The sequence below is a fragment of the Nannospalax galili genome, unplaced genomic scaffold (assembly GCF_000622305.1).
Source record: "Nannospalax galili isolate Female #2095 unplaced genomic scaffold, S.galili_v1.0 scaffold891, whole genome shotgun sequence".
NCBI classification, from domain to species: Eukaryota; Metazoa; Chordata; class Mammalia; order Rodentia; family Spalacidae; genus Nannospalax; species Nannospalax galili.
The window spans coordinates 3493000-3505815 of record NW_008330576.1 but is presented as its reverse complement, the minus strand read 5'-3'; the positions used below and the strand labels follow the sequence as shown (position 1 = coordinate 3505815).

General features: G+C 45.5%; 1 protein-coding gene across 9 annotated transcripts in view; it reads right to left on the bottom strand.

Annotated features, from left to right (window-relative positions):
• Nucleotides 1-12293, bottom strand: part of Sema6d (semaphorin 6D) — a 56797-nt gene extending 44504 nt beyond the window's left edge. For 8 of the 9 annotated variants that reach the window (XM_017802331.2, XM_017802332.2, XM_017802337.2 and 5 more), the window contains exon 1: nt 11170-11625. In XM_017802331.2, the coding sequence (XP_017657820.1) occupies nt 11170-11262 (93 nt within the window). In that variant the 5' untranslated portion in view covers nt 11263-11625. Of the gene's footprint in view, nt 1-11169; nt 11626-11880 lie in introns of those variants that run through there. The other variant, XM_017802336.2, reaches the window with a different exon arrangement.
• Nucleotides 12294-12816: the final 523 nt, after the last annotated feature.

The window sequence follows — 12816 nt, the reverse complement described above, 5'->3', positions numbered from 1 at the left end:
TATCTATTATTATTGATCTCTTATTGCACCTGATTTATACACTAAACCTTATTATAGATAGTTTTGTATAAGGAAAGGCATGGAATATATAGGGTCCAGTACGTGGAGGTTTCAGACATCTACTGGGTGTTCCAGAATGAATCCCCTGTGGAGAAGGGACTACTGTGTTCAACCAAAGTTGAAAAATTTGTTTTGGAAGGGCGGCAAGGCTCCTCTTTCATAAAAGATCTTGCTAATCAATAAAGAAAGGCATTCTTTTTCTCCCTGACTTTGGATGTAAGCCTACAAATTTCTGCAACACAAGCTAAAAGAGTCACAAGCAATAAGTTAGGCTTGGCTCCGTGTTTTGAAACTCATCTGCCCTTTCAGTTCTACATGTTCAGTAGGGATGGCTCTTCAGGGAGATAACTGCAAATTACAGAGAAATTGTGCAATGGTAACATATCAACCCCTGAGAGCTGAATGAGGTGCAGTTATTGCTAACTGAAAATATTATCTATGTATTTCTGAAAATTGAGTCCAAAAACTGTATTAGCAGCAATGAAGTTTAAGTGATCCCCAAAGTAAAGGGCAAAGAGCTGTAAAATGTAAATGACAATAACAAATTTGAGCAGTTGGACTGTCTGTGTGTCTGTCTTGCTATGCAGGTAGCTGCATCTGCATTCACGGTGTGGATTCATAGCTTCTAAGTCCCCAGGGTATTATAGCCTACTACGAGGAACAGAAGATATGTAGATAAATGTAGCATTAAGGAATCTTGTTGCTTGAACCTTGAGAGTTATCTAGACACTTGGTTGCCCTCCAAGCTCACTTCACATAAAGAAGAAAATGAGGGCCAGCAAGGACAGGTCTGTCCCAGACCTCAGGCTATAGCTTAGCAAGGCTAGATTTCCATCCTTCTGGTTCTGTGCTTTTAATCCTCTTTTCAAATTGTCCTGACATATATAGTTTGACCTTCAAAATTATAATTGATCCTAAATAGACTTTAAGAGAGAAGAGAGGGAGAGAGATACACGGGTACAAGTGAGGAGAGGACCTGAGAACCAGGATCCTTATTTAATGACTGGCCTCTGGGGACATTAGGCTTCACAGGCTGGAGACAGTCATGACCCTCAGAGATGGAGCACAGGGATCTTGCTTGAGGAATCCCATCCAGTTGGCCAAGAGAGACTACCAAAGCCAGGAAATGACGAGACAATTGTTTCTGTTCTATTTCTTCAGCCTCCCTTGCTGAGCTGAGATGTCCACTGAAACACTTCCCTACAAAACTCAGACCTGAGAATGGTCTGTTTTCCCCAAAAGGCAACTGTTTCATTCAGCCAGTTTGGTCAGAGAAAGACAAGTGGACTCATGGAGCCCTGTAATTTCAGTCAATGGAAAAGTATCTACTATCAGAAAAGAATAAATTTAAAAAAAGAATGAATATGTAGTACCATGCTTAGTACAGAGTAGGACACAAAGATCAATTTGGTTAAGGTTGGGATTATTGCTAACTACCATGACTATATTTAAAAGCCCCTAATTGATTATTCTAAAAGCGACAGCGTCTTCTCACCACTCACGCCCTCTGATTTCACTGTTCCCTCCACTGAGTAAATTGTGGAGGTCTGTGGCCGGCGGCTGAGATCATGGGCTCTGAAGTCAGACTCTGTTGCTTTGTGCTGCTCACAGCTACTAAACCACAGTAGGGCAGAAAATGTCCCCACCCGTGAAAACTATCCACACCTGGGTCCCTGGAACCTATGAATAAGTGGTTGCTTATTGCAAGAGGGATGCTAGGTTAAGGGCCTTAATGCTAGGTCCAAAGTAATTATGATGTTTCTTGAAATGTAAAAGAGGGAAGAAGACAAGTCAGGGATGCAGTTACGGAAGCAGAGATTAGATGGTCATAGCAAAGATGGAGGAAGGGGCCACAAGTCGGAATGAAGATCCATTGGAAGCAAGAGGAGGAAAGAGTGTCACCCCAGCAGCCATGTGCCTAGAATCTAACTCACCCCCACTGACACCCATCTCAGACTTCTGACTTCCTCCAGGCCATAAAGTTATAAATCCAAATTGTTTTAGACTACTGGTTTATGGTAATCTGTGATAGGAGACACTCCTGGAGATTTTGTGTTCTCAACAAAATGGGAATGAAACAAGCAGGTGTCCCAACAGGCTAACAGAAGCCCAAGAGAACATAAATAAAACCTTTTAGTGCTTGGCACAGATTAAGAACTCAAAGCTCAATCATTACGCACATGATATTATCATAGAGTGTAAATTCACAAACTGCTGAGTACAATAGGCAATGATTTCATCATATTATAATGACATCGTACATTTAAGCAGCACGGGTCTAGTCTTTAGGAAGCACTTTCAGGTGTATTGTCTTACCTGATGCTCACTGTATTTCGAGGGGCAGCAGAGCATCCACAGATGAAGAAACTGGGCTTTCTGACCCTGACCAAGGCTGGGAGCAGGGCACCTACTTCCAAGTACAGTGTGCTTGTGGCCTCATTGTATGTCTTATAGAAACAGATGTGTATGGTCCACAGAATATGAATTTAAAATACTGATAAAAGCCAATGGTGATGGGGCTGCAAACATACCATTTCCCCACTTCTCATAGGAGCTGAGCCAGGGGAGTTTCCAGCAGGGCCTGTAGCCCTCACTCTCCCATGCATAGCCCCAAACTCTCTCTAATGTGTCTAGTCAATTGTGCAAAACACAAGGGAAAGAAGTCCACCCTGACTGCGGCAGGCAAACACCTGAGGCCCTGAAGCATGAAGTTTGATTACCCTTATCTCAGTTTATCACTGAATCAAGAACTGTTGATAGGAATACTGGCCCAGGGCTCCATTTGTGACATGATACAGGCCAGTCAGCAGAAATAAACCAGGCCCTTTTTCTTTCATAATTCTGCTTCCTATGAAGTTCTTTTACAAACTAGAGTTTTAAAAAGGCCTCTTTAGCTTGGAGCAGATTTTGTTACTTTCTCTACTGTTTCATAAGCTAGCTGAGATACCATAAGCTGGTAGTTATTACTTCTCCCTGTACGACAGGCAGAGCTCATGGTCTGCCTAGCAGCCTGTCCACTCTGGCCTTGCCAACCAACACTATGCTGGCAGTGGGAACCTGCATTTCCCCCAGATGCCAAGCGGTCAGCAGGCACGCTGCTGCTGGAGAAGCTCTGCCCACACTGGGGCGCCTTTCCGCAGATGGTGGTCAAGGCACAATGGTGAGTTATCTAGTGTCCCTGTTAACTAATTCATCCTCCAGAGCTCCACCCCACACCCAGAAGGTCAGACCCACAAGGTCAAGGATCTGGGAATCTGTATTTTAACCTGTATGATGATGAATTTTAAAGCTGATTGAGGCCTGAGACATGGGTTGGCTAGGGAGCATGCTTGAATGTTAATAGTATTATTCAAGTTTCACTAACCTTGGAGCCACCAGCACAGAACCCAAGCCAATTACTGGCATTTGTCCTTTGACAGAACCAAGAGATGATACCAGATTTAGACATCCTGACTCTGCAGCAGACTTGTGGGTTGGTGGTCTTCAGTGTAGGCATAAAGGGCTAAGGTCAATCTCCATGCCTCCTTCCCAGCCTGGCAAGTGGAGGGTGGGAATAGAGGCTACTGGGGAGCTGGCTTCAAGGCCTAGGTACTAGTTAACAAGTGGTGACAGAATCACACATGGGAAAAGCACAGGATGAGGGCCAAAAGCACAGGCTCAGGAGCCAGACTGCATTTATTTTTACCTAACAGACAGTGATATATTTAAAGCCCTCACTGCATGCCAACCACCATTATAACTACTCTTCAAATATTAATTCATTTCTGTCTCACAACAATTTTCAGAGGTAGGTACTACTATCATAGTTCCCTTTTATAAGGTGAAACCAAGCCTTAGAAAGGTTAAGTAACTTGTTCAAGATCACACAGCCTTATCTATCACAACACACACCCTCTCAGGGATCCTGATTCCCTCCTCCATTACTAAGTAGGTGTTTCACTTACTCTTCCACGCCTCAGTTTCCACCTGTATACAGTGAGTATATTATTAATAGTAGCCGTCTTAAAGAATGCTGATCAAATGATTTAGCATATTTACTTGAGTGTCAGGCACAGAGTAAGAACTCACATATGTCAGCTCCTAACTCAGTCTTACATTCTCAGGGGCGGGGAGAGGATTAAATGAGACAACATATTTAAAGTGCTAGGCATAGTGCCATGGCACACGGTGGTTGCACAGTGAGAGCTAGCTGTTATTATTAGCCTAGCTGAGCTGGGCAGTTTATTTTTGATCGGGTCTGGAGGCAACTGGGCTGGGCATAAGGGAGTAGCATGCCCTTCACTCCAACAAGCCACTGGGCATGAACCAGGCCAATTACTAGACTAAACAGGTTCTCTTCTTTAAGTCACCAGTATATTCCTGAAAAGTTCCCCATATTAGATTTGTTCATACTTAAACTTTTTTCTCTATTGAACTATTTGTTAATTTCTGATTGATATTTAATTGACAGCGATTCTTCTCTAAGACTGTCATATAAGTATTAACAAGTCAGGGACTTAAATATACCACGAAAAACTGAGCCACCGGTGCAGGACTTGGGAAAGCAATGGACTAGATCATTCCCTGACGTTTTCATTTTATTTCTGCTATATTATGTATTCTAATAAGCATATTTACACTACAGAACTTCTGAGTTTATCACCTACACTATTAAACATAGCTGTGTGCTGATTATAATTTATGTTAATCGAGGAGTTAACAATTGCTTGGGAACACCCATACCCAACCTAGCATCTGATGGGAGGTTTCACATGAAGGGAAAGAAAGCAGGAGTGTTGGGAGAAAGAAGTAACAGAGGCTCGGGCCACCGTGAGGGAAGACTTCTTCCTGAGGGCTTGGAACCACAAAGGGGCGCTCAGTTCCTAAAGGATGTGGTAATCATTTTCCCAGTCGTTTTTGTCTATTAGAAAAAGGCTGCCCTAGCCTAAAGCCATTCCTTGAAGTCTACCAGCCTTGGGCAGCTACATCTGAAGTGTAATAAAACTCACTTAATGCATTTATTACGGTATTTGCTGTACATATGCATCTCTCTCTCTGCTAACCTTAACCAGGCCTTAGCCTCAGGCTGCGGGCTAGATGACACCTATATTCTAGCTCACCTTTACCTGAGTTCCAGTGTTTTTATTCTCTTCTTCACTTCCTGACTCTACATTCTCTTCTCTCCCCTTCAAAAAAATATGCATGCATTTTTTCCATTGTTGTTAAAACGTCCGTTTAAAGACTTTTTACATAAAAAAAAAGATAAAGAAGATGAATCCTCAATCTAGTTTGGTTCTGCTAAACACTTCTGTGGGGAGAAGGCCTTGCTGTGTTCTCCATACAGTGCGCATGTGTACCATGATTCCTCTCAGCTGACATGGGGTGTTTACTTCTGATTATGGAGGCATCTACTGAGCTGTCACAAGATTGATCCCACTCATCCCTGATGGCTTACTCTGTGGGGCCATCTGCTGAATAGCTAAATACAGTAGCCCCAAGACACTCAATATATCTTTGTGGTCTGCACGGCCAACTGCCACTCTACACCTGAAATGCATCTCTGTTGTAGGTAAGGATTCAAATGTGGACAACTGAGCCAGACCCCCACCCACCCCAGGGCCTTTACCTAAGCTGTTCTCTATGCCTGGAATGCCTTCTCTTTCACCACCTCCTCCACAGCCTATCATTGTCCACCTGTCCAAATTCTACCTAGTTCAAGGACCAGCTCAAATATCAGTGGCTCCACAAAGCCTTCGCTGACCACCCTAGCTAGAAATAACCTCTGCTCTTCTCAGTTTCCACAGGGCTGGGTATGTCTTCTTCTGCACTTAAAACACACCCTATTTATTTTATTGTGGTTATTTGCTTACCCATCCTCCCTAGAGCACTTGACAAGACCCTTGAGGTCTGGAATGGTATCACCTCCTCTTTGAACCCTCTCTTTGCTGGCACCTACTTGTGCAGAGTAGGTACTTGGTCAAAGTACCTCGAACAAATGTTTCTGGCAGCAGTGACAGGAACAGAAACTGGAGCATTCTTTGCTACTTTTTTTGACCTCTTTTTCTATCGCTTTAAAAAACATATTTCTTTGATCTGCCAATTACTTGGAGGAGATCTGGGAACTCAGTGATGAAGGCACACAGTGCTGCAGACCCATACATCTTCCAAGCATCCTTATGGTAACAAGTGAAATAAGTTCAGTGTAGGCCAAGTTAAGGAGTCTAGCTCCCTGGTCTGCTGACAGTCTCCTCCTAAGGAGCAGAAGTATCTTCTCTAAGAATTCCCTCTGTTCTGGCTTTAGGCGCCAGAACAAACTCCTGACTCTACTGCTAAATACAGACTCCAACAACAGGCTAAGTGGTTGCAGATCTTCCTGAGGCCTTATTATACATGTACCAACAGATTGAACTCTTACTCTTAAAACCTATATTCCTTTCCGTTGAAAACCTTAAATTTTGGCATTATGCATAGTGGCAATGGATATTTGGTTTTATGTTGTTTCTTCCATAGGAATTCTGGATAAAAAAGCACAATAAGGAAAAAAAAAGTTAATGTATGGGTGACAGTTTCTCAACAGCGTGTCCAATTGGCCATACAGGTAAAAGAACTCTCTGCAGCCACATAAAGATTATGTGGTGCCCTGCTGAAATGCACCTTCTGCACCTGAGCTGTTCCTGTACTGTCTTTGTTGATGGGCCCCCAAACACTCCTGGGAAGACTGGAAAAAATGACTATCAGTTGCACCCTGACCCAGAACACTTTTTGGAGAGTGAATATAGTCATTTGACCTACTGCACTGTGATCCCAGAGCCCAGAAGGGAGAGTAGCAGTGGGTGAGGCTGATGTTCTGAGATACTGCTTAGCCAACAGGAATACAAGCCGAAAAGAACCACCACACTTAGGTGAGGGAGATGTTGTGGTTAAACAGCGTACCCACAGAGGTAAAGCATTCTGTATAAATGCTTTCTGCTTGACTTAATAGGACTTAACATGTATGGTAGAATACATGAGGTCCAGTGGGGGGATGGGGGGCGGGGCGGGAAAGGATTGGGGAGGGCGTCTAAATTTGATTAGGAACTGTTGTATGAAATTACAAAAGCTCAATAAAAATTTAAAAATATATAAATATCTTCCACAAATGTAGCTCTTTTATGAAAAACCATGTCAGAAATATCAAAGCAATTCAGCACAATGATGAGAGAATGTAGGCTGAGATGTTTATGGGTTCAAGGTCAAACGATCAGACTACAGGAGCTCTCACTGGATGACTTCAGTTTCCTCTCTATAAAACAGTGACTATAGAACTTATCTTCTGCAGCCGTTTGAGTGTTGCACGATATAATCAAGGTAGAGATCTTATCAGGGCATCTAGCATTTAATAAGCAGACTATGTTCAACTTTGGGAACTGTGCTTTCTGTTTCTTCTTCTCTCTTCCTCTTCTTCCGTCATGAAGACCGTCCTACTCCTTGCTAGTTTATGGTCGAGTTTATTAGTAAATTTTAGGAAAAGAGAAAGTATTACCTAACTCACACCAAAACATGAGATAATCTCCCCTTTGCAAAAGTAGTATTCTTCATTAGGAAGCTTCAAACAAACAAATGAGAAAGTTTGGCAAAATCACCTAAAAACTTCACCCACCAAATATGTGTTGTTCTTGCTTTAGCAAGCAATGGCTACCCTCACAATATCTTATAAAGAAGGAAGCAACAACATGTGGTCCGAAGCATGTTCCCTTTGAGTTATGAGCCTGTTTAGGTTCATCATACAGTCTTTGTGAAAAGGGATAAGGCCAGAGTATTTGCACAAAGAGCCCCCTCCCCCTCTTTTTTTTTTTTTAAATTTCCAGTCCCTTAGGGTCACAGGCTGAATGCTACTTTATTTCTTTCTTCACATTTTTAGACAGAATAAATTCTGACCATGTCTGATGAGTTGGATCTGAATGGCTCCTTCTAATGCTACAGTTCTGGTGGCTTAATTGTATCAAGCTGAGCACATCACTGCTTAAGTGATGTACGGTTGGAGAAAGCTCCCTTCTAGGTGGAACACACCTTGGGAACCAGCAGGCCTTAAGGCAGGTGTACTTCCAGAACTGGATGAAGCCTGGCAAAGGTTGTGAAACAATGGAAACTTCCTGTTCTGGGTGTTAACTTTATTTACCACAGCCAGACAATGCTGCCAGTGGTGTGGAAGAAAAAATTGCTGTAGCCAGCTGTGCTATTCACAGTTGGATGGATTCTGTGCAGCTCCAAATGGTGGTAGAGCCAGCAGCCTGTTGTAGCCAAGGACAGGATGATGGATGATCTACATACTGTGTCCAAGTGGAGAGAATGGCGGAAGTTCACTTCAGGGTTGTTAAAATGCTAATCTGGGTGAGTTAACAAAGCCTGATGGAAAAGAAAAGTTGGAAAAATAGGAACATCTCATGAGGGTTCTGCACTCTACTCATCTGAAGGCTCTTGGTAACTCTCTGCGTGGTTTTCGGGGTAAAAAGTTTTAATAGTTTTCCTGTTGGAGGGAAATGAAAGCAGCCTGAGTGGTTAGTTGCCATCAGCGTCTGAGAGGAAAACAGCCCGAGCACAGCCACCTCAACTGAAAAGTGTCATGGCGTGTTTAATGGAGTTACAGGCTATAGTGTCTCCATGCCGCAAAAGAATAAATCAGAACACATACCTTCCCCCAACTGGAGTCGGCAGCTGTTCACAAAATAATACGTATCCTAAGACAATGGTTTGCTAGACTTTTGATGCCAGGTCTCCATTCACACAAGCCACAGAGAATACCATCTCTCTTTGCAAGGACAGACCCAGGACACAAACAACATTGACAGTCCAGTTATGCTGAAGACAGGAAGGCCCACACTGGGAGTGTTTGGGGCAGACAATTGTGTTTTGAAGTTTCTGGGATAGAGTAATGTACTCTAAAAGAGGCACATATTAATATTTCTTGCCGAGAGATCTGATTTACAATTCAGTAGTCTTGCTCAAATTGAACATACAAAAGTCTATCTGGTCCACAGGGTGTTGAATCAGTGGCTAACACAGCTCCTTGTAAATGACAGGTACTCAATAAACACTGATGGGTTGGCATACCTCAACTGCTTCTTGCTTCCTCTAGAAATGAATCTAGAATACACAGGCTTAAAGGCCATTAATTGAAATAAAAATAATTTATCCTGCATTATGTTAGGGAAAGCTCCTACGGCTTCCTACGGCTGCACTAATAAAGGTTAGGTATTTGGCCAGGCTCTTAGCTCTGCATAAAATGCATCAGAAGAGTGAAAAATGACCCTATTTCAGATGCATTTTTCACTCTTTGTGTCTTAGTGAAACTCACATGCAAGAACAATGACAAGCTAATTACCATAGCTCATTATGAGAGAGCAGCAAGAAGTGAAGAACTTCCCCAGACTCAGTAAGTCCTCAGTTCCGGGCATCTTTGTGAACTAAAGCTCTGAATCCAAGCTACTTTTCAGTGGCCTTTCAAGGAATAGAAACCAACACATGGGATGCTGAGTCCCACTTACCCAAATTACAGTTACTGGACAGAGCCTTCCTGTGCAGCAAATGAGTGAACGAACTTCTCTGGATTTTTAAGTTGCCCTCACTCTAAGGACTAAGGTTTATGTCACAGTCATCTTTGAAATCCATCAAACCAGGGGAGACATGACCAGATGGTGCTGGTGTTATTAGAGGGCACCATAGAAAAGAGGGGGGGTGGCAAAATGCCCACAGATCTAAATCAAACTCAAGTTAACCAGCTGTCTGGTGATGGAGAAATCACAATACTCCTGGCACGCTTTCATGAATACATCAGGGAAATATTCCTCAGAAACTGTATGTATGTAGCATTCTTAGTAGAAATGCAGCCGGGTACCAATATTCTGTGGGATCCAGTAAGAAATGGTAGTGGGTTGTTGACCTCACTCAGAGTGGCAGTGGAAAACTGCTCAGTACATTTTGGAAATCTTTGGGTCTTCTATTTAATTGTCTTCTAAGAGGACGCTCTAGAGACCTAAACTAAAGCACTGACATTAACTATCAAAAACAAAACTCAGCTATGGCTCACCTGTAGTTTATTTATCTTAAATGTTCAGGTTCATGGCACTATGGACCCAATCTCAGAGCTTATCTGCAGTTTCTAAGTATCCATGCCACAGTAAATGTTTGTGTGTAGTATGTACCAGCCTGACAGAAGAGCCTGTCACTCACTACATTAAACGCGACTAAAGACAACTTAATTTCCTAAGGTAGATACCTAGACAGTGAGTGGGCTTTGTTTTTAACACCACGAATGAACCAGCACAAGACCCATTATTTTACAGCACCGAAAAGACGGCTAAACCCTTGCTCTGAGTTGTCTGAGATTTCACAATACTACAAGGAAGAAACGCTGAAAAATTTATTCAAATGGAGTATTTCTTCTATTCAAAGAGCAGAGACTAAACCAATTGAGAAAAATGTTGAAATGTTCCCCTGGCACCTCAGTATTCAAATAAACAAAAGAATGTGATTTATTGCTCCAAATATCAAGTAGAGGGAAGGGGAAAGGCACCCATATTTTTGTACTGCAGACTTAGAATTTGTATTAGCCAGAAGTTTTGAGAGGAAGTTGCCCCAGACATTTTCTAAGCGAGTAACCCAAAACACCGTTGCATTTAAGCATAAAAACGCTGCCTGACTGGCAGACATCGGGTGCAATTACTGCTTACAAAGTCTGAGAACGTATCTCCAATGGTGAAATGCTGACCCTCTCGTGGAATGCTGAAACACTGGGTACCGACCAGTGGCCTCAGAGCTGGCAGTGCAGTTCCAGGTCCTCTGGCGGTGCAACTTACACTCTAATACTCTACCCCAATATCCCCTAGCTCCTAGACATTCAGGTTTGGACAAGTTCTAGATGTAAACAATCCTCGGACCGCAACGTCCCCATTAACCGATTTATAAGAAAAAATCTCAAACCCTGTTCTAGCTCACACCTCCAAGTCCTCACTGAGCTTTCACTTGGACCTAAGAGTTATGACGCGCCAGGCCAAAGGAAGCAGCGATTCCCAATTCCCCCGGGGTGGCTGCTGCCTCAGTTTCTCCAGCCTGGAGCCGCGGCGCACCGGTGGGTGAGGAAGTTTCCCCTACCTGGTGCTGGGCATGGCCTGCGTGCGGCTGCGAGCGCGAGCGGCGGCTCCTCGGGGCTGCAGGACGCCTCTCGCCGCCGGAGACGCGGCTCATGCAAAATTGACTCTTCCTTATTTGTTTCCATCCATAATTGATGGGGAGATGAGAACGTAACACATCTCGGCGCTCAGCTCTTGCCGCCTGGCGGAGACCCTGTCCTAGGAGCTTCCGAGGCCCATTTCCAGCAGAACAAAGCAAGGAAAGTTGCGGGGGAGTGCGGCCCGGGTGGGTGGTCAGCCGCGGTCCGAGCCCAGCGCACTGACAGGTAGCGGCCCCGCGTGGGCTGCGGGCTCCGGGGCTGGAGGGCGGCCTGGGCTGCAGGCTCCGGGGCCCGCAGCGAGCCACCCTGGCGCTCCCTGACAGCGAGCGGGGAGCGCCCAGCTGGCCCTGCCTGGCAGGAAACTTTTGCTGGCTCCCCGCTCTCTCTGGTCCCTAAGGGGGTGCGAGGCGGAGGAGGGCCGAGCCGTCCCCTGCCCCTCCCCCGGCCAGCTGGGACCGCCCAGCCGGAGCTCTCCTGGCGCCCGATGCTCGGCTGAGGGGAGCTGCTCCGGAAAGGGACCGACTCCCCGGCGACACGACACTGCGCCCACACACGCGCGCCCGCACACACGCTGCGCCCCGGGCTCCGGGCCTGGGTCCGACCCCATCACGCACTCCCAGCGACGGTCTTACCTCATGGGGAAGGCTGCTGTACCAAATTAAAGCTTGTCGGGATCGAGGGGAAAAGCACAGAAAGACCCTGTAAAGAGAGGCGTCCCCGGCTCTCCGCAGCTCTGGGTTCCCCGGATAGATCCTGAAACTCGCCAGCACCAGCCTTTGCAGCAGCGGCAGCCGCGGGACCCAGCGCCAGCAAAACAAACCGCTGCTCCGCAAATGGTGTAATTCGATCCATCTCCCAGTCAATCCATCAGGAGGGAAGCCTGCTCCCTGCGCGATCCGCAGCTCCTCCGCGCGGGTCCCACCCCCGGGCGTGGACAGCGGGAGGCGCGGCCGGCCGGAGCACCGTGGGCCAGCGCCGCCCCGAGGTCCCCGCCCGCTGTGACCCGCTGACCCCTCGCTGGCCTCCGCGTCCTGCTCTCCGGCGCCCTCGCTCTCCCACCTTGGAGGAGCGGCTCCTTCCAGCACCTCCCAGCGCCTGGGTCCCCCAGCTCGGCGCCGCGGCTGGAGCCTGCCAGGCGTCCTCTTCGCTTCCCTCCCTGTTCCTTCCTTTCCGCGCTCCCTCACTTCGCCCCCAGCTTCCCCCCCACGACGTCCAGAGGACAAACCATTGAAACCCTCTGGAGCTGTGGGCACAGTGGTACCCCGAAGTTCTTTCTGGCTTAGTTTTCTAGTCTCAGATATATTTTTTTAAGCACATCCTTGAGAACTCACCCTCGCCTTGTCCCCCTCCCCCATTTATCTTTATAACCACTAAGCAAAACAGCTGGGAAGAGGCAATCAAACATTGCTTTATCTTTATAAAATACAGAAATTGCCTACTAAAAATCTTATTTCTACTTTGAATGAAAGCCATTCAGTACAGTATAATTTTGCAGGCTAATGAGCGGGTTTTACAGGCAAGTGTTTCTTGTAATACGTTGGGGGACAGATAAAAATGTCCTTGAAGTG